The 22,428-nt window shown below is 58.5% G+C and overlaps 2 protein-coding genes across 15 annotated transcripts; one reads left to right on the top strand and one right to left on the bottom strand.

The window, feature by feature from the left end:
• The first annotated feature begins 74 nt into the window (after positions 1-74).
• Positions 75-8,351, top strand: LOC133230505 (inactive serine/threonine-protein kinase TEX14-like). 9 transcript variants are annotated; one of them, XM_061388046.1, is made up of 14 exons: positions 75-1,449; positions 2,151-2,291; positions 4,250-4,364; positions 4,736-5,131; positions 5,213-5,273; positions 5,351-5,475; positions 5,603-5,695; positions 6,074-6,412; positions 6,490-6,647; positions 6,725-6,918; positions 7,003-7,017; positions 7,337-7,492; positions 8,020-8,069; positions 8,159-8,351. In XM_061388046.1, exons 2-14 carry the CDS (start codon positions 2,165-2,167, stop codon positions 8,307-8,309), a joined length of 1,980 nt encoding a protein of 659 aa, XP_061244030.1. In that variant the 5' UTR covers positions 75-1,449; positions 2,151-2,164; the 3' UTR covers positions 8,310-8,351. The 9 variants fall into 9 exon arrangements, with proteins under 9 accessions (XP_061244030.1, XP_061244028.1, XP_061244032.1 ...); XM_061388044.1 differs by lacking the exon at positions 75-1,449 and adding an exon at positions 1,473-1,862; XM_061388048.1 differs by lacking the exon at positions 75-1,449 and having other exon boundaries at positions 1,473-2,361; positions 4,736-4,901; positions 4,986-5,131.
• A 58-nt stretch (positions 8,352-8,409) lies between these two features.
• ARHGAP33 (Rho GTPase activating protein 33) lies at positions 8,410-21,571 on the bottom strand. 6 transcript variants are annotated; one of them, XM_061388038.1, is made up of 22 exons: positions 21,390-21,409; positions 19,412-19,509; positions 19,249-19,333; positions 18,814-18,894; positions 18,569-18,706; positions 18,060-18,152; positions 17,240-17,362; positions 17,075-17,152; positions 16,923-16,989; positions 16,781-16,840; positions 16,535-16,687; positions 16,348-16,450; positions 15,280-15,424; positions 15,120-15,202; positions 14,928-15,035; positions 13,016-13,161; positions 12,228-12,381; positions 11,998-12,143; positions 11,844-11,918; positions 10,148-10,822; positions 9,660-10,051; positions 8,410-9,578 (listed from the first exon to the last, which is right to left on the bottom strand). In XM_061388038.1, exons 6-22 carry the CDS (start codon positions 18,150-18,152, stop codon positions 8,799-8,801), a joined length of 3,381 nt encoding a protein of 1,126 aa, XP_061244022.1. In that variant the 5' UTR covers positions 18,569-18,706; positions 18,814-18,894; positions 19,249-19,333; positions 19,412-19,509; positions 21,390-21,409; the 3' UTR covers positions 8,410-8,798. The 6 variants fall into 6 exon arrangements, with proteins under 6 accessions (XP_061244022.1, XP_061244023.1, XP_061244021.1 ...); XM_061388039.1 differs by having other exon boundaries at positions 8,410-9,575; XM_061388037.1 differs by lacking the exon at positions 21,390-21,409 and adding an exon at positions 21,426-21,514 and having other exon boundaries at positions 8,410-10,051.
• Positions 21,572-22,428: the final 857 nt, after the last annotated feature.

Below are 22,428 nucleotides of genomic sequence, written 5' to 3'. Positions count from 1 at the left end.
CTTGCACCAAAGCCATCTCTTTGGGGAAGGGCTCATCTTGACCTCAGCCAGCCCAAGTTCGGGGGCTCTGTGGCTCAAGAATGATCTTTAGATGACCCTAGAGCACAGCGAGGGCATTGATCAAAGACTAAGGAGGTCCCCCCCAACCCTGAGGCAGTCTATCCTGCAAAGGGCCTGGGGTCAGCTCTACTCAACCAGTCAGTGGCTGACATGGGAATTTTCTTCACTCCTGTGGACACCCGGGTAAACAGCACAGATGAAGCGCAGATACTGAAACACTGAAATCTAGAGGCTAGGCTAAGGCCACACGTCCAGGGAGAGACAGAGAGAAGAGCAAACCACTCTCTCACTTAATAAGCATTTACTGAGTCTCCTTCTGAGCTAGGCTCTCAGGTAAATAACACTGGGGACACAATAGAGACCAACACAACCCCAGGCCTGGCCTCACTGGGTTTTCAGTCCAGTAGGGGTAAACAGACCACCTTCAGGCAGTGACAGCCCAGGGTAATCAGGGCTGTGATGGGTGAGCTCGGGGGAGTATCTGGGCAGCCTTGGAGAAAGCCCAGAGGCTGAAGGAGGCCAGAGGAGACACCTGGTGATCAAGAGGGCTTCCCAGAGAATTCCCAAGAATAACCAAGTAAATATTGAGAAGAGCATTCAAAGCCAAGGGCATGTGCACAAACAGACTGGGGAATGGGGAGACAAGGATGGGCGGGGGCAGATGATGCAGTCTTAGGTGCCACACGGCAGGGCTTCAACTCTGTCCAAGGTCACTAGGGAGTCAGGAGGGTTTGAAATAGGGAAGGGACAGAGTCAGGTAAGACTTTAGTTAAGAGTCCCCTGGCTGTCACATGATGGGTGGACTAGTGGAAAGAACCACCAGAAGACTGAGTGGAAGGGCCATGGAGCTGATAGCCAGAATATAAGGGAGACATTCAGGGTGAGACCCAGGGCTCTGGGTGAGAGGGGACAGTGGGACCAACTCTTAAGATGGGGATCTGGCAGAAAATGCAGTTTGGAGGAGATACTGAAGCCAATGTGGGACCGGGTGGGTGTGAAGGTCCCAGGGGACATCCAGGGAGAGGTGTCCAGCACACTGAGGAGCCTACGTGTGGGGCAAAGAAGAGAGACTGGGGCAGAGACGAACAGGAAACTGCCCGTGGGGTTGACATGAGAAGCATGGGAAGACAGCGAAAGACAGGGATGGTGAAAGGCTGGGCATTCCAAACAACAAGGCAGTAACATTAGGGAGCAGCACAGCTCTGGGGTGGACACTGCAATCTTTTCTACCGGGTCGCCTCAGGGCCATAAGAGACGCTACTGCACGCAAGCGCAAAGATGGCTGGCGAGCACTGATGCGCATGCGCCTGGAATTGCCGCCTTAGACCCCCGGAACTTCAGCGTGGGGTCACGTGGCAGTCACATGGTGATCACTGTCCGAGCCCAACGGTAGGTGCAAAGCTGAGGGGACTGGGCCCCCAGCTGGCCACCATGCCCCTCCCCCAGCCCACAGAACCCCGCCCCCATTCTCCCTTCCCACCCATCTTGTGCCCACAGACCCCACCCCTTTCTCAGCCTTGGTCTCAGTTCTGCACATCTTTCTCCCAGCCCACAGATACCATCTTCAGACTCCTTCTTTCTTCTGTCCCTTCTAATCCATAGACCCCATCCTAGTACACAGACACTTCCCTAAAGCTCAGTCCATGCCCCCAGCCCTCAGACCCTTTCCCAGCCCGTGGACCCCAGCCACCGCCCCCTACCCCTCCTCAAGGCCCTTCCCAGCCTGCAGGCCCTGCCCTCAGGCTGTCCTCCTTCCTTGGACACTCCTGTCTCACAGCCTGTAGACTGCACCTCCCTCTCAGGTCCTAACCCTCAGAGCCTTCTTCCTCCAGCCCCTATGTAGTCTTCAGACTCTCTTCCCAAGCCCCTGACTTCTATCCTCATAGCCCTTACTACTCCTCTGCCACAGAGAGCAGATTTCCTTAGCTTCTTTTCACTCCCAGACTCCCTTGAACTCCTGACCTTCTGGTCTGAAGCTCTCCCAGGTCTCATTCAGATGCCTCTCTCCAAATCACACCCCTCCCAAATCACCTTTATTTCTCAGACTGCCCCCCAAGACTCACAGCCAGCTCTGTCTTTATTGCTCCCAGAGATCTAGTCCTTCATGTCCTCCTGCCCTCATGAGACCTGCTCACTGATCCCTGGCCAGGAGCTGACGGAGTCCACAGATGCCCTCACTGCGTTCTCGATTCCCTGTGGAGCTGGGCTCTGTTCCGGATCCAGAAAGTCAGGTGGGCCGTCTGCATCGCCTGGCTGTGGCTGGGGGCCCAAGGTGGGGCCTCACCCGACTCCTGCGGAGAGGTGAGTTTGGCTGCTGAAACTGCCTCGGGGAACGAGATCAAGGAGCAGAAAGGAGGATGCAACTTCAGTTGACCTGTTAACAATTGTGTATCAGGCACCTGTCATGTGCCAAGGCGCTGTTGTCTGTGATGGAGACTTAAGGGCGAGAATGACCCTCCAGATCATTATGAATTAAATCTATAATGAGAATTTAAGAGAGTGATGAGAATGAGTGAGACACCCTGGAAGGATGGCCTTTCTAATGGGTTGATACTTGGGTCCCACAGCAGAAGAGCCAGACATGGAAACAGCTGGGGAACAAGCACTTCAGAGGGAGTAGCTAGTGCAAAGCCCTAAAATCAAAACAAACTGGGTACACAGTATCGTAAAGCAATAATTCTCCAGTTAAAAGTAAATTTTAAAAGCAAAAAACCCCCCACAAACCCCAAAACTGGGGATATGTAAGTAGCAGCAGGGAGCAAAAGGACTCAGGGAGGCAGCAATTACAGACAGGAACAGGCCTTAAGAGTGGTGTGAATTTTGTTGGATTTTGTTCTGTGTGTAATTGGAAACCCCTGGAGTTGTAGGCAGGAAATTAACATGATCAAACTTACAGTTTCTGTTGTTCACTGATTTTTGTAAGTTGATTGTGTATCCAGCCACTGTCTGAGCTTGCTTAATAGTTGTGTGTGTTGATTCTTTTACTTTATTGTTATCTGCAGACAGTAACAGTGTGGTCTCAGCTATTCAGTCTTTAAACCACAGTCTCTGTTTTCTGTCATAAGGTGTTGGCCAGAACTCCTAAACCTTGTTATCATTGGACATCTTTTTTTTTATTCTTGATATTAAAGAGAAGAGTCTTATGTTTCTGCATTAGGTACTTTGCTTGCTCTTGGGTTTTGGTTTGTAATTTTTATCAAGTAAGAAACTTTCCACCTATTCTTAGTTTTCTGAGGTAGATTTTTTTTTTCTAATCATAAGTAGGCATTGAATTTTTTTTGTTTTTTGGCATTGAATTTTACCAAGTGCTTTTTCTGCATCTACTGATACAGTTAAATGTGATTTTTATTTTTTAATTTGTGAATGTGTTTTTTTTACATTCATAGATTTTCTTTTGTTGATTCATCCTTGCTTTCTGGGAATAAATCAATTGGGTTACCCCTTTTACTTTATTTAGGGGCTTTGCATGTATGATCATAAATTGAATTGATGTATGACTTCATTTCTGGTTCTGGAATTCTCATCTGGTTTTGGAGTTAAGGTCATTTTTTGCCTCATAAAAATTAGCCTTGCCCTCTTGCCCTGGGTACCTTTGTGCGTTTTAAAAATTTATTTATTTGTGACTGCGCTGGGTCTTCACTGATGTGCAGGCTTTTTCTCTAGTTGTGCTCCACAGGCTTCTCATTGCGGTGGCTTCTCTTATTGTGGAGCGCGGACTCTAGGCAGTGGGGCTCAGTAGTTGAGGCTCCCAGGTTCTAGAGCACAGGCTCAGTAGTTGTGGTGCACAGGCTTAGTTGCTCCATGGCATATGGGATCTTCCCAGACCAGGGATTGAACATGTGTCTCCTGCATTGGCAGGTGGATTCTTTACTGAGCTACCAGGGAAACCCCCCTTTGTGTGATTTTGACACCTCTGGGATGGGGGTGGGGTGGATGTTGGCAGGGCAAGTAGACGTCACCTTGTTCTAGTTCTGTGGACTTAGTGGTGAGGAGTGTGTTGAGATGGATTCTGAGGCAGAGTCCCCAGCGGCTGGAAGGTGGCGGTTCCAGGACATAGAGGTGGAATCTGAAGCCGAGGGTCACCCAGTCAGGGAGGGATTGTGGGGGCTGGGAATTGGGAAAGGTGTTGCCAGGACCTCTGCCCCTGGAGTAAGGGGCAGGGATAGTCCTAAGCCTCGCTGCCCCTCAGTCGTCCAGGTAGACGGCGAGAACTCGGCTGGGCAGACGGCACTCTACCTCTCGGCGCTGCTGGGTCACAGCTCGGCCGTGGAGCTCCTGCTGGCCTCTGGTGCCAACCCCAACCAGTACGTGGACACGTGGTGATGCCCCACACTCCCAGCGCCCTGAGTCTGATCCCCAGAGAGCCAGGGCTGTCTTCCCCAGAGACCTCTCTCCCTCAGACCCCCTCCCATCCCCGGTGACCCATCTTGCTCTCTCAGTTAACCCCTTCTTGTCCTCCAGAAACTATTCCCATCTTCCTGGTGCCTCCATGCTTACCGCCATCCACTCACTCTTTTCAAGGACTCTGCTGTGTCCCCAAGTGAGCCCCCCATCCTGATGTCGTCTTCCCACGAACATAGTGACCCCCGTATCTCTCCATGCTCCCCTCCTGCCACCTCCTGTCCCTGTTCCGTCCCTTTCCTAACCCATTCCTGTGCTCGCTGTTCTGCTGCAGCCGCTGCCTGGATGGCAGCACGCCCGTGCACGCGGGCGCCTTCTCGGGCCGTAGCCTGGTGCTCCTACACCTGCTGCAGGCAGGCGGCGACCTGCGTCTGCGTGACCAGCAGGGGCACAGCCCTCAGGACTGGGCAGAACAAGGTGGTGCCAAACAGAGCTGGGAGGTGAGCTGTGGCCAGGGTGGGCCGAGGGCCTCAGGGCCGGGCCCCCCACCCTGCCTTACCCCACATGCTCCCCGCCCCGTCCAGACGCTGGAACTGTTACAGCTGTGCCGGGCCCACATGTCAGCCCTGGTGCATGGCAGTGAGTTGGCGCCCGCTGTCTCCCTGGGCCAGTGGCAGGCTAGCTCTGGACACAGCCTATGTGGTGGTCTGCGTCTGGTGCAGGCGAACAGGTAACGATGCACGTCCTGAGGCCTGCCTACCCACCACGCCTGGTTACCCTGGACTTGCTCTCAGATGGCCCTTTACCTCAGGGCATGGAGGCTGGAGCAGACCAGGAGACCCCCCCATGTCCCTGCCTTAGGGTTTGGCCAGGTAAGCAGATGTCGGAGGGAGTGGGGACCACAGTGTCTGTCCTCTTCCTGCCTCATGGTCCTGCTCCCCACCCCCAGCTGAGCAGCCTGTGGCCACTGGGCCTGGTAACAGGTGTACCCTTCGCGGACCCCAAGGAGCTGCTGCCAGCGCAGGGCGAGCCCGACCGCACCTACAGGAGCAGCTCCCACACCCTCATGGCCAAGTGAGAGAGCCCCTCCGACACCCTGCCTGGTGTCCAGCAGAGCTGGGAAGAGTCCGACCCTCCTGCCCCCCTCACCGGGAAACCCCTTGTCTCAGATCCACGCTCTCTCCCCTCTGCCTTCCTCCAGCCTTCTGTGGAGGGGCCACCCTGTGACCGTGCGGCAGCTGAAGGTGCCAGGAGCCCAGGCTGATGTGCTGTTGGCTGACCTTCAACACTGCAGGTGGGTCCCTCCAGCTGGCCCCCCAGGCCCGCCGTCTTCTACCCGCCCTGCCCAACTTGAATGTTCTGGAAATAGATGACCAGGGAATGTGGTGGTGGCCGCGGTTGCAGCCTTCACCCCTGGGCCAGCACTTGGCATGGAGCCCTCCTACTGGAGTGACCCACCTCACAACGGGAAAGTGGGCGCCCAGTTCTGTAGGCCTCGGAGAGGAGTGGGTGTTGGGAGGGTACCACGGACAGTGGTGCTGGCCCCACCACTGCCAGGCTGTATGACCCAGGGTCACCATTTCTCCTCTGTCCGGTGGCTGAGGCAGATGGTCAGCTCCCGGCCGGGCGGGCTGGGGCCTCCTCACGAGTGGCCTGCTCTCCTCCTGTCCAGCGCCCTGCACCACCCCAGCCTGCTGCTGCTGATGGCACTGAGCCCCTCGGAGGACCTATCGGGGCTGTGTCTTCTCTTCGAACCCGTGTGGCTGGGCTCCCTGCATGTGGTGCTACACCCCCAGGGCCCGCGAGAAGGGGGACCCCCCCACCTCGTGCCAGGCCTGCTGCCCAGCCACCTGCTGCTGCAGGTGCTGGAGGCCCTGCTGTTCCTTCAGGCCCGCTGGCGTGCTCACGGCGGCCTCAGCTCCCATGCTGTGCAGCTGGTGCGGCCAGGCCTGGCCAAGGTGGGCGGCCTGGAGCATGGGCGCCCGCTGCACCAACGCTGGCTGCAGCCCAGGTGAGTGCCTTCCTCCCTGTCCTGCCTGTGGCCCCGTCCAGCAGCCACTGACTCACCAGGTCCCTTGGCCTCCACAGGCCGCGGCAGGGTTACCCCTGGGGAGGCCCAGGCCCAGGGCTGCCCCCACCTCCCGAACTGTACCCATGGCTGCCGCTGGAGCTCATCCGCGGTGACACGCCTGCGGCCACCTCAGACCTCTACAGCTTCTGCATTTTGGCCCAGGAGGTCTTCACGGGTCAGTGAGTAACCCCGCTCCCAGCCCCACTGAAGCCCCCCCCCTCAGTTGGGTCCCCCAATCATACTTCCTCACAGGAGAGCTGCCCTGGGCTGGAAGAAAAGGGCCTGAGGTGAAGGCTAAACTGGAGGCGGGTGAGAGCCCGGCCCTGGACCCCCTGGTGCCAGCCCCCTACCAGGCCCTGGTTCGGGCTGGGCTGGGCCTAGGGCCTGCTGACCGCTGCGGCAGCCTGCAGAGTACACGATACCTGCTGCGGGAGGCCATGGCTCAGGTACAGGACAGGCGGGCAGGGGAGGGTGGCAGCCATGGAACCTCAGGCAGGGCCTGTGTCCCACACCCAGCCTCCTCTCCACAGGACTCGGCCTCTGAGGTGAGCTCCCCAAGGGACTGGGCCATACAGTGCCCTCCACCGCAGGGTTCTCTACCAGGTTAGAGGGCCCAGACGGGATGGGGCCAGGCGCTGAGCAGAGCTCGGCTGTGCCCCTGCCCCATTTCCAACTGGCTGGTCTGCAAGCCCAGAGACACTGTACTGTGAGGTGGTTCCCAGAGCCAAGACTGCACCCGGGCCTGTGGCCCGCTGTGATGTCCCTAGGCCCCTCCCCATCCTAGGCAGGAGCGAGGACAGGCACTTGGAGGACCAAGGGAGCTGTGGGCCACCCACGCCAGCCCTCTGCCATCGCTCTCTGCAGGTCATGGGCCACAGCAGAGTCCAGAGGGGTGCCACCTGGGACTCGGGCAGCAGCTTGACTCTAGGCAGCAGCCCGAGTCCCCGCCCTGGCCTCTGCCCAGGGCACAGCCCCACAGCCAGGGTCAGCCTGGACCACAGCCTGGAGCCCAGATCAACAGTATGGATACCCCAAGTCCTGCGCCATTGTCCATTTGCTCACCCATGACCCTTCCCCCAAGTTGTCACCAACCCCAATTTCCCTGGCTGCCTGTCCTCTGACCAGGGACCCCTGGGACCCGCACTGTTCCCCTCGCTGACTGGTTAACCCCCACCCCGCCCCCGCCCAACCCTGCTTCCCCCAGGGCCCTGCCCTGCACACCAGCCTTCAGGACTCAGCCTCCCTGCTGGGGACTCAGAGCTCTGAGGAACGGTTTGAGAGGAGGTTCTCAGCTAAGATCCAAGCCCTGCAGGGGCTGCAGCGGCACACACACAGGGCTGCCCTGCTGGACCCCCAGCCCTGTGAGCCCAACCCCTGCCTGCTGACCCACAGGGAGGCTTCCCATGCCCTGGAGGCTGCTGGCAGGGAAGGCCACGAGGGCAGGTGAAGCAGAGGGCCCTAAGCCCAGGCCCTGCCCCAGCCCGCCCTCCCAGGGCCCTCCTGAGCTCCGTGGCCACTGGTGGCAGCTGTAGTCTTTACTCCTGCAGGTACCCAGCCCTGAGCTGATCAGAGGAAGTCGCTTCTCCAGCCTGCAGAAGTGAGAAGTGGGGTGCTGGTGGGAGGGCCCCGGGCCCCTTCCTCCTCCTCGAGGTCAACTTCAGCCCACCCTACCCCACCCTCTCCCAGGATGGACCTGCTGGAGGAGATCATAGCAGAGCTGCAAGGTGGATGCCAACTTGAAGACGGGCCCAGGCTCAATCCCACTCCTGACACAATTGTTAGGGCACCTGTGGCCCCCTCTGTGCAGATGTCACCCCTTAGAGCCTCCCAGGAGTGACTCCCCACTTAGCACCTGCTGAAATGATAAAATGAGAAAGCAGCCCACCTGTCACTGCCTCTTTATTCATTGAGCCTGGCCCCAGCATGACAGCAGCAGCCACATTTTCACCATTTTTATTCATTAATTTTGTCAGATGGTTTAGTGGGGTGTGTGGGGGGAGATAGCAGGAGCAGTCCCCCACCCCCGTGCACAGGACAGGACATGCTGGGGACCCCTGGAGGGAAAGGGAGGGTAAGGAGTCAGCCTAACCCTCTCAGATTTGTGCGAGAGGCCCCAGGATGGAGGATGGTGGGGGGCGGGCATGCCCGTCAGCCCAGGGTAGGTAGGCTATGATAACGGGTTAGGGACCCACATCAAAGGCAAGTTACAAAGTTAGAAACCTGGGGTAGGGGTCAGAAGCTCAGGAAAATACAAAACAAGGGATCAGGTTGGACCAAGATCAGTGAGAGGCGAAGAGAAAGAAGGAGGGTCCCTCCCAGCTCTGGCTCAGCAGTAGCTTTGGGTCTGGCTCTCAGGGTGGAAGGACCAGCTGGGAGTAGGGTAGGGGGGTGGGGGACCAGCCCCTTCCCTCCCTTGCCCCCCATTCCTGTACAGGGACCCTCGGTGGTGCTCGCCCCCCCTCCCGTAGGCTGGTGGGGCTGCCCTGTAGGGGAGAGGGTCTGGAGGGCCCCAGGGCCCAGGCACCCTGTGAGGGGTGTGGTGGCCCCAGGGGGCCCGCTGCTTTTGGGGGAGGCGGGGGGCTGGGGGGCCAGGATCAGAGCGACTGCGAGGGTGGGCAGGAGGAGAGGAGGAGCTGGAAGAAGCGGGTGAGGGGCCCCTGGGCCCCAGGGCTAGGTTGACATAGAGGGGTTCAGGTCGGGTGGGGCGCCGGGCCGAGTGCTGGGGGGCTGAGTAGCCAAGGTGGTCATGGGGAAAACAGGAGGGTGGTGGGTAACTGAGCAGGAAGTCGGGGGACCTATGGAGTGGTGGGGATTGGCCAAGCATGCCGTATGAGGCATTCAGCCTGTCTGGGGGCATGGAGCGCAAGGGACTCCAGGAGCGAGTGGGGCCAGAGTAGGGGGACCCCTCACCCGCCTCGATCTCATAGTACAGGTTCTCTCCTCTGTCCAGTGGTGCAGGGGGAACCAGGGGGCTCCTCCAGACTGGGGCCGGGGAGCTGGGCTGGAAGGATGGGGAGCCGAGGGGGTACAAGCCTGGTTTGGGGACCCCGAGGAAGGGTGGCAGGCACTCCCGGGGGGCTGAGAAGAAGCCAGGGGTGGGAACCTGCTGGGGGACAGAACACAGGAACTGGGCTGCCATCTCTGGTGCAGCCCCACACCCCCCACCCATCCTGAGCTGGGCACTGACCTGGGCAGGGCCTCGGGGTGCCCTCCTTGAGGTCCCTGTGGGCCGCTGGCTCCTCACCAGGCTCCCATCACTTTGTTGCCTTGGTAAGGAGGGTGGGGGTCCTGGAGCCCAGCCACCTGGGTGGGCTAGGGGGTGGGGGGGTGGCCCACTCCCTGAGGTCCCTGGGGGCTCACCGCCCACCTCCAGGGACAGTGAACGGCGGAAAGGGGACTGAGGAGCAGAAGGGGTGTTCCCCTGCTCCTGCTGGCTCTGTCTCTGGGCCACCTGCTGAGCCCGCTCAGCCAGGGCCAGGGCCATGAGGCGTGCTGGATTTTTGGGAGGCGGGGGTGGGGCCCCCCCCGGGCGCAGGAGGGACAGGGGAGGGGGCAGCAGCGGTGAATCCATACCAGCACCTAGGAGAGGAACGGGAAGAGGAGTCAGCCAGGTCTTGGGCACAGCCTCGGGGTTGAGGGAGTGGGCTGGGCTGGGCTGGGCTGGACAGGACACACCATGCTGGCCTTGGGCTCCCCGGGGACCAGGCAATGCCAACTTGCTGCAGATCTCTTGTTGGCAGGTGTCACTCAGCTGGGCCTCAGCTCCACGCAGCAGCAAGGGGATGAGGTGGGGGCGCAGGCCCGGGCTGGGGCTGAGGGCTGGTGTTGGGGTGGCTGAGGCGGGTGTTCCTCCAGCCCCCAGCAGCTCCAGGACAGCAGGTGGCACTGACACAGACAGGGGCTCCGAGATGTCCAGGGCAGCGGGTGAGGCAGGGCTGGTGGGGCCCCGGGGCGAGAGGGCCTGAGGGGTTGCCCTGGGTGGAAAGGCAGAGGCGGGGGCTGGGGGGGCCGGGCTGGCGGGAGGTGCCGGGTCCCCAGGGGTGGGGCTGCTGCATCGAAAAGTAAGGGGATCAAAGTCAAGCCCCCGGAGCCCCTCCAGGCAGCGGGGTGGGCTAAAGTCCAGCTCGTCACCGTCGTCTAGCCAGGCCGAGGTTCGGTGTGAAGGGGAGCCAGAGAGTACTCCCAGCCCAGCTGCGGAGGACTCAGAGGAAGAGGAGGAGGATGACTCGGAGGAGGACTCGGTGGACTCGGATGATGACAGGCTCTCGCAGGAGCCAGCGGGTGCGGGGCCCACGGGAAAAGCGTCACTGCTGGAGTGGGGTCGCCGTAGCCTGTGCAGACGCTGGAGGCCTGGAAGGGCAGTGCAGGGGAGGGGAAGTCAGGGATCAGAACTACCTACCCAGATACATCAGTGAGAACAGGACACACACCCCCAGTAAGTTGGGAAAATAACACACAGAGACACGTCTCTGCCTAGGGTCACAATGGCTGGGGATCCAGGGAGAGCTGTGCAGACTCATGGGTGATAGAAGACATCAGTGGCAAGTCCATGAAGAGAACTGTTCCAGAAGCAAGAACAAAGTCTGACAACCCCACTGGCTACAAGCTTGAGACCGACAGGATCTCATACCCGGTAGCTGGGAGGACAGCCTGAGGTGACCACATCTGGGAAATACTTGGGGCTCGTCTTGTACAGCTGGATGTGGGCGTATCATACAGTGTGCGCCTTCACTCCTGGGGCGCTTGTCGGAGCCCGCAGATCCATCAGGAGGGGCATGGACAAGCATCCCCTCCCCTGAGGGGACACCCACACTCGCCAATGGACAGTGATGGAGAGGAAGGAGCCTGAGCTACGCCAGCTGTGCGGACGGCAGCCTGTGACGCAGTGGTGAGTGAGTACACACGCAGCACGATACCCCTGTTTAATGATACCCTTTAATCAAAGATTCAGAACAACTAGCAGTGTGTTGTTGACCCCTACACCTGTAGGTGACAAAACTGTAAAAGCAAAGGGACGAAGACCATCAGAGGACCCCTGAGGTGGGGAGGCAGCAGGTGGGAGGGGAGGAGTTCGCACGTACTGTGGTGGGAGGCCTTTACTTCTGGCCAGCAGGTTCATGGGTGTTCATGATACTATTTAATTTTTTTCGAAACGGATGAACAAAAGACTAGAAGGACCCTGCATGGGCCAATGACCAGAGTGCATCGTGAACCAAGAGTGAAGCTTTATCAAACTTATTGTACGTAAGGTCCAGATTAAAACAAAAAACCCCAAGACCCCCAAATCTCAGAACACCACGTGGAGGCCAGCTCAGAGCCCCAGTCCCTCCCAGCTCCACCTGGGCACAGGCAAGGGTCACCCCATGCTCACCAGTCCCACTGGCCTGCGATGACAGAGACTCCTCACTCTTGGCAGACCTCAGTGTGACAGTGTCAGGTCGGCAGCCTGCAGGGAGAGGACGAAGGGTCATGGGGGCACTCCAGGGTGCCTCTCCAGCCACCACGCCCACTGCCCCGCCTCTGACCTGAAGGCTGTGGTCGGGCCCGGGTGCCCCCTAGCCAGGGCAGAGGCTTCTTTCGGGGGATGCTGGGGCCTCGGCCCAGTGCAAAGAAGGTCTTCCAGCTGCTACCTCCAGGCTTCCGCTGTTTCTCGCCTCTCTCCCCTTTCCTCCTGGAGTTTGGGTCAAGACATAGGAGGCTGGCTGAGGAGCTGGGTCCCCAAGGCCAGTCCCTCCCTTCTGGACATCCTACTCACCTTTCCACAGGTGAAGTTGGGGCCTTGGAAGTTGTGGGCTCGGTGGGTGTCCCCAGCCGACCCTGGGTCCGAGCCTGGGCTTCCTCTAGTGTTAGCAGGCGAGTGGAGGGGCCGCTGCCCGCAAGGGACTTGGGCCTGGGAAGGAGGCAGCGGCCTGAGGAGTCGGGAGAGGGGGCAGCCATCAGCCCTGGGGCTGTTGAAGGCCACAGGCAAAGCCAAGCGCTACAGCCCAAGCCCCGGCCCCGCAGCGTGCCCACCCGGGCTGGCAAGGCAGGGGGCCAGGACAGATCAGGCGGGAATGGGTGGGCAGCAGGCAGGTGAGGAGGAGGAGTGAGGCAGAACGAGCTGATGAGGAGGCAGCTCCCAGCAGCCAGCGAGAACAGCGGCTCTGGCTTCAGTTACCTCGGGCCAGAGGGCCCTCCGACGTGCTGAGTCCTGACTGGGCTGGGGTCCGGGGCAGGGCAGGGAGTCTGGGTGGGGCCGGGGCAGGGTCAAGTCTGGGGACCTCCCACCTCCTCCCAGGTGGACCCATGGCCCCAAGTGCCCCCAGGAGCTACAAGGGGTGAAGGAAGAACGATGTCCGGGCCAAGAAGTGGGGATCCTGAGCGTAGGAGCTGAAATGAGAAGGCGGGGGAAGGGGAGGGAGAGGCCGGGGCGGGGTCCTCAAGGAACCAGAAGGGAGGTCCAGCTTCAGTGGGATAGGGATGGGGCTGGGAGCCCACCTACCCTCCCACTGCAGCCCTGACGATGGGGGGCGGTAGTCAGAACATGGGATAGGATTGGCATACCTGCAGGGTCAAGGCCAGCAGATGTGAAGGTGTCGCTGAACAGGACGTCCACATGGGTGAGCAGGAATTCCACCACCACCGACTGTACCCGCACCTCCCGGAAGGCTGCTGCACCCCCTAGCCCCACTGACTCCAGCTCCATGGACCTGGATGGGAGAAGAGTGAGGGTGGCCGGGTGCCTGGAGCTCCAGCTGGTGGGTTCTGGCCAGGGGAGGGTGGGGCGCCGTGGAAGCAGTGACTGTCATTCAACGTCTCTGACCTTATCAAACTGATCACATCTAGAACTAGATTCTCAGCCTTTCCCCAGAACCTGCTCCCTCCCTGCCTATCCCATCTCAGTCAATACCTTGGTATTGCCCTTGGCCCCTCTTTCCCTAACACCCACATCCAACTGCAGGAGACCCTGTGGGCTCCACCCACGAACTCTATGCAGAATCTGAACTCCCCATGCCCCTGCTCTGGCCCCGCCTCCATCCTCTCCCTCCTGGACCAACACACCGCCTCCTCCCTGTTCTCCCTGCTCCCCGCCAAATCCCTACAGTCTGCTCCCTACACTCAGCCAGAAGGAGCCTGTGAACCCCTAAGTCACAGATCAGGGCCCTCCTGGCTCAGAGCCCTCCTCTGGCTGCATGTCATTCCTGGTAAAAGCCAGATCCTCACTATGACCCATAACTTGTAAGTCACTCCCCTGTCTGTTCCTGCATCACCTCTCTGACCTTACCATCTCCTCCCCTTCAACCTGCACTCTCTCACTCAGCTCCAGTGACACTGGCCTCCAAACACTGGGCCCTAACCCAGCCCCAGGACCTTTGCACTTGCTATTCCCTCTGCTTGGTTTGCTCCTTCTCAGCCACCCAGGTCCTTCTCTTACCTTCTGCAGCTGTTAATTCAAATGTTACCTTCCCAACAGAGTCTTCCCCACCTATTTTATTTAAAATTGTAAACCTATATATCCCAGGTCTGTCTTCATTTTTGCTCATAGTTCTTATACCTACCACGTACTAGCTATTTTATTTATTTGTTTATTTATTTAGCTGATTCCCAAGAAGACCTGAACTCCTCCAGGACAGAGAACTTGCCTGTCTCGGTCACCATCAAATCCTTTCGGGCTTACCTTGCTGCTGGCCAAGAAGGACTTCTTCCTGAAGCCTTTCCTGCCACTCTATCTAAAAATGTCAAGTGCCATGACTGACCAGATCTCCCTTCCCTACTTTGTAATCTTTCTCCTCAGCCCTCATCACTGTCACACTGTGCTCTCTTTTTTTTTGGTAATGTCCACTGTCATCTCCCGCATAGGATTGTGAGCTCAGAGTGTAAGTTCCTGCTCACCACTGTGTCCCCAGTGCTGAGAACAAGGGCGGGCATACGGGCACCCAACACTTAAGAAATATGTGTTGAGGGACTTCCCTGGTGGTAGTGGCAGGAGTCTGCCTGCCAATGCAGGGGATGTGGGTTCAATCCCTGGTCTGGGAGGATCCCACATGACTTGGGGCAACTAAAGCCCGTGTGCCACAACTACTGAGCCCATGAGCTCTAGGACTGGTGAGCCACAGCTAATGAGACCCTGTGCCGCAACTACTGAATCCTGGGTGCCCTGGAGCTCACATGCGGCAACTACTGAAGCCCATGCACCTAGAGCCTGTGTTCTGCAACAAGAGACACCACGATGGGAAGCCTGTGCACCACAAGGAGTAGCTCCTGCTCACTGCAACTAGAGAAAATCCCGAACGCAGCAACGAAGACCCCCACAACCATAAATAAATTACAAGAAAAGAAATAATGTGTTGGGTGAAATGATCAAAAGTTGGATGGGTTCCTGGGGTGAGGTTGGGGGCGGGGGCGGGGAGACTCCAGGCCCAGCCTGGGAGTTGGTAGGGAGCTGGGGGAGCAGGCTGGTGAGCTGCCAGCTTACCGTAGCAGGTTAGGTGCCCAAACGATGGCCAGGTTGCGGGCGTGCATGCTGGTGTTGGCACTGTGCCTCGCCATGCGGGCCAAGTGCCTCAGAAGGTACTCCAGGGTCCTGGGGATGGGAGTGGAGAGGGACGCCTGAGCCTCACCTCCCTCGGGAGTCCACCACCACCCTTCCCTTCCCCTCCTGGTTTACCGGTAGTGCGGCGGGGGCAACTGCTGGATGACATCGTGAACCCTCACCAGGCGCTCCTCCTCGCCTGGCACCGACATGGCCTCCTAAGACAGTGCACAGTGTGAGCGGGGCTGGGCTGCCGCCTCCCAGCCCCTCCTACCTCGCGGTCACCCTTACTCACACTGAACTTCCCGTAGAGCTGGTAAGTGAGTAAGGGGTTGGGCAGCTCTCGGAAGTAGAGCTTGCAGAGGGAGGACACGCTGTGGATGTCCTGCAGGAAGGCGGGGCCAGACAGTTCAGGGATCCTCTCACTGTCGAACTCATGCCTGAGGCCACCACGTCAAGAAGAAGATGCAGGTCAGAGCTGGCCCACCAGGCTGGGTCCTGCCCCCACACCTAAAGTGTCCACAGGTAGATGCAACCCTCTTCCTGTGCTGGCTTTTCAGAGGCAGTACTTACTGAGCTCCCTTCCCCCCAACAACCCTGCATGCCAAAGACAAGGGCGCCCCATTTACACAGGAGCACACTGAGGCTCTGGTGGGAGACACCCTGCTTGTAGCTACCCAAGCCCATCTGCCTCCAGAGTGTGACTGGGCTCCATCCACAAAGTTGTGCCATTTCCCTGGCTCCAAGAGGCACTGGAAACTGCAGCTGGAATCCCAGCGGCTTCTGCTCACAACCTGGCAGCCTCTCAGGTGAGAAAGCTCTATACACGGGACCTTGGCCTCAGGCTCTCTGCTCTCGCCTGGAAGCCCGGGCCTCAGCGCTTCCCACTTCTTAAACTGTTATGCCTATTGCCCCTCTTTGGCCTACAATCCTTCCTGTGGTTCCTCCCTTACTCCCAGTAAAAGCCAAGAGCCTAACAGTCATCAAAAAGAGCCCGTGAGCCTACTCGCCCCTAATCACTTCTCAGACATCATCTCCTGCCACTTTCCCCTCTCACTGGCTGTTCTCTCCATGGTGGACAACCACAGTGCTCGCTCCCCCACCTCCTCCACAGCGAGCTCTCTCCCAGGAGGCCTTCTCCACCCACCATGATTTCTTATTATGATCTCCCTCACCCCGTCTTTTTTTTCTCCAGGCCACCTGTCACCTATCGTCAACTCTCTCCTTTCCTGTCTGCCTCTCCTTCCAGCACATGGACCCCATGAGGGCAGGAGTCTCCGGCTGTCTCGTTCACCATGGTGTCCCTAGAGCTTAATGCTTGGCATGTGGCAGGTGCTCATGAAGGTTGGTGGAGGGTCCTCACCGTAGCCTCTGGATGTTGGATGACACACCCGAGAGTCGATAGATTCCATCCACCACCCCGTGGGCCTCAATAAACTCAGAACAGCAGCGCAGCACCTGGGGCACTGGGAGAAAGCAAGGGTTCGATCTGCTGCTGTGGGTCACAGCCTAGGGGGGAGAAAGGGCAGGGGAGGCGGACTGGGCCTCACCGTCCTGGCCTGAGTTGCTGAGGTGTTCTCCCAGGTCACAGCCAAATACCCTCTGCCGCAGAATGCCCCGCTGCCGCAGACGCTGCCGGGAAGGGCGGGAGCGCATGAAGGTACGGAGGAGGCCAGCCAGCTTCCCCCGCGGCCGGGGCACCGCTGTGGAGATAAAGGCTGGTCACACAGGGTCGCATGGGGAGATGGGGCAGGGTCTGGCCCCTGGTAATTACAAACGGGTAATGTTCACATTACCTGAGGTCAGAGAGGAAGCACCCTGGGAAGCCAGGACACCACACGGGGGACCGTCGGCATCTGCAGGGTGAACAGTGGTGGAAAGGATGGAGGGCAGGGAAGGGATGCAGGAGGGCCTCCCCACTCTGCCCAGGACACTCACCCCCCTTTAGTCCTGGACCCGGCCGCTCCGTGAATAGTTCCACACACTCACTGGGGAAGAAACCGACCTGAGGAGGGTTTGGGGTCAGTGGCGGGGCCACCTGAGCTGGCGCAGTGCCCCAGCCCCACCTGTCCAGCTCTAACCAGGCTTACCTGGAAGCCCCGCTTGCCCCGCCACCAGCTCCGATCCTCCGTGGGCGGCATGTCGATCACGGAGACAATGTCCCCCACCTGGGAGTGGGTGGGCATGAGGAGGCAGGGTCAGAAGGTGCAGATGAAGTGGGAGCCCAGCCAGAGTCTGCTCCCCTACAGCCTTACCTCGAAGGACAGCTCGTCAGGTGCCTGGGCCGTGTACCGCTTTACCACATGGGCAGCGGCCACTGCGGGGATATTGAGTGAGGCCTCCTCACTGAGGAGCAGTCGCCGGCCGTGGTTGTCCAGCTGAGATGGAGGGGATGTGGCAAGGAGAGGCCAGAAGAAGGCAATAGTAAAGACCGAGAAGGTTCCCCCACTGGAGGCCACCCCCTGTCCCCCACCTGGGTGCCCCTGTCACTCAGAGCTATTGGTAAAACACCTACACTCTTGCCCCTTCCAAAGCAAATTCCCTTCCATGTCCCAGGATGCCCCTGCCCGAAACCATGCTGATTCACTCCTGCACCCACATCCTCCACAGCAAACGCTGCATATCTGCTATCTGAAAACCTGCACTCTTAGCCTGGCGTTCTGCTGCTGCTGCTGCTAAGTCGCTTCAGTCGTGTCCGACTTTAGCAACCCCATGGACTGCAGCCTACCAGGCTCCTCCGTCCATGGGATTTTCCAGGCAAAAGTACTGGAGTGGGGTGCTGTTGCCTTCTCCGGCATTCTGCTAGCTATAGCCAAAACTATTTCTAGCCAGTATACCAATATTCCTTGAAATTCTCACATCCCCACAGCCCAACACCTGCACACACACACACACATGCACGCACCCACTTGCGTTCTCTCTCACAGGCAAGCGCCCACACAGACACTGAAATACCAGTGCCTCCTCCACTCTGGCTCTTTTCTTTCCTGTGCCCACACACCCTCCCAGGCTGCTTCTTGCTCCTCAGACATCCCTCCCTCACTCCCAGCTCCAAGCCCCCTGCCCGGGGCCCACCTCCATCCAGGTAAGCACCGGCCCACAGTTGAGGTTACTGTCCACCAGCCCTGACAGGGTTTCCAGGTACTGCAGCAGCAGCGGCACCAGCATCTGGGGCAGGTTGTCAGAGTGGGATTTGTGAGAAGACCCCACCCAAGAGAGCCCACCGCCCTCCTGTACTGCCCTGGCTCGCCTCTGGCAGGGCTGAAATTCAACGTAAACACATGGGTGCTGCTCCGCTGTGAAGTACTGAAATACTGTCGTTATCAGTTATAAACAGTCTGGGCCAAGGCCCTGTGTGCCCCCAGCGGTCTGGCCATTCTGACTCTCCCCTGGAGCCCCCTAAACTCCCCATGATCCTAAAAACTAAAGGGAGTCACCCTGCTGCAGTTCTGAGGCCCCCAACTGGTTGGAACTCAGGACATAGCAGTGTTTAATATTTATCTATTTCCCCTGCCTTGATGGTTTCACCCATCACTGGTGAGGACACACCTTGACTGAAGCAGGGGCTGGGACAGGTAGTTTACCTGGGCAGCCCTGGCGCCCTCTGGGGGTGGAGGAAGCTCTGGGAGGCAGGAAAACCTCCGGTCAAATATGCATCGGTGGAGGTGGGCATCCAAGGAACGGAAGTCATCGTAACTGCGGAGAACTGGCCAGGAACGGCCCTGTGGGAGTGGGAAGGACAGGGGGATACAGCAGCTTCATTATACTGAGCTGAGGACCACGGCAGTCAGTTCACCGGGCCAGAGGAGAGGCGGGGCGGCTGCCGCACCTGACAGGTCACCTGCACCCCGAACACCAGTTCATTCTCTCCAGAGACGTTCGGACCGTCACGCTCTGGAGACAGCAGGAGCTGCAGAGGGAAACAAAAGGCCCTGGTGAGGGTCTCACTTTTGTCTCTGTCCTGACCTCTCCAGGTCGGCACTATCAAGGGATGGGACCGTGTCCACCTCCTGAGTCTCCCCACAGTCAAGGCCTGGTGATGGCTCAGTCAGAATCCAAGGTCCTGGCACAAAATTCACACCTAACAAAGTCATTGCTGAATGAATAAAGGAACAAATGAAGGAAGGAACAAGTCTCCCCTCTGCCCTACAGCTCCTGCCACTGAGCAGTCACTCCCGGCGGGGAGGTTTCAGGGGTAAAGTGGCTGATGCTGCTTCAGGGTTGGGTGGGATCCCACCTACCCACCTGGGTGCAACCCCCATACCTGAATGTGGCCGAAGTCAACATTCTCGTAGTGGAAATGGGCACAGTCTGCCAGCCGGGGAAAGGGGCCTCGAGGAGCCGAGAGCCTGGGGGACAGACGACAGATCACTAGCAGCCCTATGCTTGGCTCCCCTCCTAGGTTGAGGCTCTCCCTCACCTCTCACCTCTTCCCAGGCTTCCCCTTCACACTGGGTCCCCCAGTAGGGGGCAGGGGCTGCACCGAGCCCTCCCCTGGGCCATCCAGGCTGTCAGTGCTGCGAGCCTGTACAGCAGAAAGAAGAATCAGAGGCCCCCAGAGATGGGAGCAGAGAGACAACGGGAGCATTGTTATCTGGCAGCCTGGGCCTGCAGGCCCGAATTGCTCCACACACTGTCCTGAGCATGGAGTAGAGGGGTAGGTCAGGGGGAGGTGAAGGCCGGGCTCAGGGTAGGTCTGCTTCTTTATGTGTAGTCTGGAGTGGGGGACTGAAAGAGCAGGGGCCATGGGTGCGTCAGGGCAAGAGCATGCTGGTACTATCTCTCCCTGTTTAAAAGCCTCCTCTAGCCCCAGGAGAGAAGGGGTTGTGCCTTTCCACGCTTTTCATCAACATCTGGACAATCACAGCTCCCATCTTATCAGTCTCCCTGCTTCCACCTCTCCCTTCCTGCCAGCTTCTTCACAGCAAGAGTCAGTATCACTTTCACAAAACACAAATCTGCCTCTGTCTCTCCCCAGGTCAGGGATCTTCAATGGCTCCCTGTTGTCTTTAAGATAAAGTCTAGATACTGTGGTCTCTGCTTACCTCTCCAGCCTCATTTCTTCCCACTGCCTCTACTCTCAGAGCTCTCAGACTTCTAAGAGTCCAACAAAAGAATCATCTTCTCATTTCCTTCTAGGCCTTTGCAAAGGCTGTTCCCGCTGCATGGAACATTCATCCCCATCTTTTCCCCGTGCTTTCACTTAGCCCTCAGATCTGACTCTCATGGTAGCCTCCCCCATCCCAGGCTTGATGATGTTGCCTTAACTTCCCTCATTACAGCCCTGTGCACTCTGAGATGTCCCCATCTGGTGACAAGTCCAGCTCCCCCACTGGACTGAGGCTCAGTCCCTACTCCCCCAGCATTGCCCTGCACAGAGCTGGGCAGAGAATTGAAGCTCCTCACAAGTAGGGTTGTGCCTGATTCCTCTCTGGGTCCCAATGCCCAGTGCCAGCTCAGTCACCCAGCAGGGGCTGGGTGAAATCTGATGAATAAATTAACCATCTGCCAGATGAGGATTTCCCAGAATGGGCCCTAGCCTCTCCCTCCTTCATTCTCCCACAACCCCGACTTCATCCTTTGGGTCTCACCCTTGGGTCGGTCCCCCTCCAGCCCATGAAGTTCCCCAAGGCAGGATGGGTTCTGACTTTCTCCGTGCCTGGAGCAAAGGGGCTACACAGAGGTCTCAGTGAATGCTAAGTGAGGGAATGAGGGAATGAATGGATGAATGAGCAGGAGCAGCATGGTGGGAGAGGGAGACGGTGGGGGAGGGCGGATGAGGACAAGAAGATGGAGAGGACCCAACGATCACATCGCGGGGTACAATGCACGCTGGGGATTGAGGTGGAGTAAGGAAGAGGGGAGCAGTTGGAGAGGCTGAAGTAAAGGTTCAGGCTGATGCGGGGAGGGGGTAAGGGAGGGTTGGTTGAGAAGGACTGGGATGGGATGAGAAAGGAGAAGAAAAGGGTCAGGCTGAGGATGGAGCCGGGTGGGGGTGGGGCTCAAGAATGAGAAAGGGGCTGATGGTAGGAGGAGGAGGGGTCTAAGCCAGGGAGAGGAGGAGGATGGGATGACGATGCTGGGGATGGATCTGGGACAGGGGCTGGTGGAGGACTCGGAGACCCTCAGAAGGCCTCCGCGAAGGCCACTTAGAGGATGCGGGGTCCTTCCCTGGACCAGCCCTTTTTCCTCCCAAGTCTGGGTCTTCGGCCACTGTCACTCCCATACAGGGCGTGGAACGGGGATGCGCGTTGAGGGGGCGGGGCCGGGGTAAGGGCTCGAGCCCAAGACCAGGCCGGGGTACGAGAGGGACCGCGATGAGGGGTGAGGGGCGGCGCGGGCCGCGGACTCGGGCGGGGCCAGGGGCGGGGCGCGTGGGGCGTGGCCGCGCGCGGACAGACTGACTTCGCCGATGGACGGACGGCCGCGTGGGCGCCTCACCACCATAGCCGCGTAGCCTCCTCAGGCGCCAGCCGCGCTGGACCCCTCGCTCGTCGTCCTCGTCGCCGATGCCGCCGCCATGGCGACACAAAGGGGAGGGCGCGAGCCGCGCGCGGGCGGCTGCAGGCCCCGCCTCTAACGGCTGCCCGTGCCTCTGGCGCGCGCGCTCCACGGGGGCGGGGGCAATGAGGGACGCGGCGAAGAATCTCATTGGCTCTACCCTTGGCCTTAGGACGACGCCCCGCCCACCTGGCGGCTAATCATTGGCTTCAGCTTGGGTCCTATTTCTGGCTAGATCTCTTCGGTCCCGCCCCGCGAAGTTTGACAGCACCACGCCCATGCCTGCGTTTCATTGGCCGTCATTCCCCTCCTGAGACACACCCCCAGGTTCTTTATGCTTTGCTTTTAACATTTCCAACAGTAAGCAGTGGACCCTTCCCTTAGTCCACTGTCAGTGATGGCTCTTCTGACATTTAGCTGGCTTCTCTCATGAGCGCAAGCTTTTCTCCACTCCCTAAGCAGCTCTTCAAAGTTCCGAACCCCACTTTGTCAGTCCCGACTCAGCCCCTACCCCTGCTCTTGGAATTTTAGGAACATTGGGCCATGGATGTTTTTCACTGGCTCAGATGCCTCGCACAAACTCAATTCCAATTTTTCCTGTTGTTGACTGAAGCTCAGAAAACACTCTGTAACAATACCCTTTCCAAGAGAACTTGCCATTGGTCATGCCCTCAACAAGGTCCTCGAAGGTACATCCTTGATCAATCCATTCATTTATTCAAAAACTCTGATCACTTAATTTGTGGATCTATCAGTAACCAAAACGGGGGATATATACCCTGCCCACATGGAGCTCAAAAGCTAGTGGGAAAAGAATTTGCAAAATAGATATTTTAAAATATGGATAAAAATTAAGCAGAGATTGGGGAAAGGGAGTGTGATGGAGGAGTCAATTTACAGCTACTTACTTCAATTTATTGAACATGTTGACCTCACTTCCACA

This window comes from Bos javanicus, chromosome 18 (genome assembly GCF_032452875.1).
Source record: "Bos javanicus breed banteng chromosome 18, ARS-OSU_banteng_1.0, whole genome shotgun sequence".
In the NCBI taxonomy this organism is placed as follows: Eukaryota; Metazoa; Chordata; class Mammalia; order Artiodactyla; family Bovidae; genus Bos; species Bos javanicus.
The sequence above is the reverse complement of the archived record's forward strand: the minus strand, read 5'-3'. Positions and strand labels throughout refer to the sequence as shown.

Coding starts and splice junctions, on each gene's coding strand:
- ARHGAP33 (XM_061388036.1), bottom strand. CDS start 20,602: ATGGGCTGGAGGGGGACCGACCCAAGG. Junction 17,363..18,059: donor CGGTGCTTACCTGGATGGAG/GTGGGCCCCGGG, acceptor CCTCCATCTCAG/CTGGACAACCACGGCCGGCG. Junction 11,919..11,997: donor GGCCCGACCACAGCCTTCAG/GTCAGAGGCGGG, acceptor CTCTCCCTGCAG/GCTGCCGACCTGACACTGTC.
- LOC133230505 (XM_061388042.1), top strand. CDS start 2,229: ATGCCCTCACTGCGTTCTCGATTCCCTGTGGAGCTGGGCTCTGTTCCG. Junction 6,648..6,724: donor GGCCCAGGAGGTCTTCACGG/GTCAGTGAGTAA, acceptor ACTTCCTCACAG/GAGAGCTGCCCTGGGCTGGA. Junction 8,070..8,158: donor CGCTTCTCCAGCCTGCAGAA/GTGAGAAGTGGG, acceptor ACCCTCTCCCAG/GATGGACCTGCTGGAGGAGA.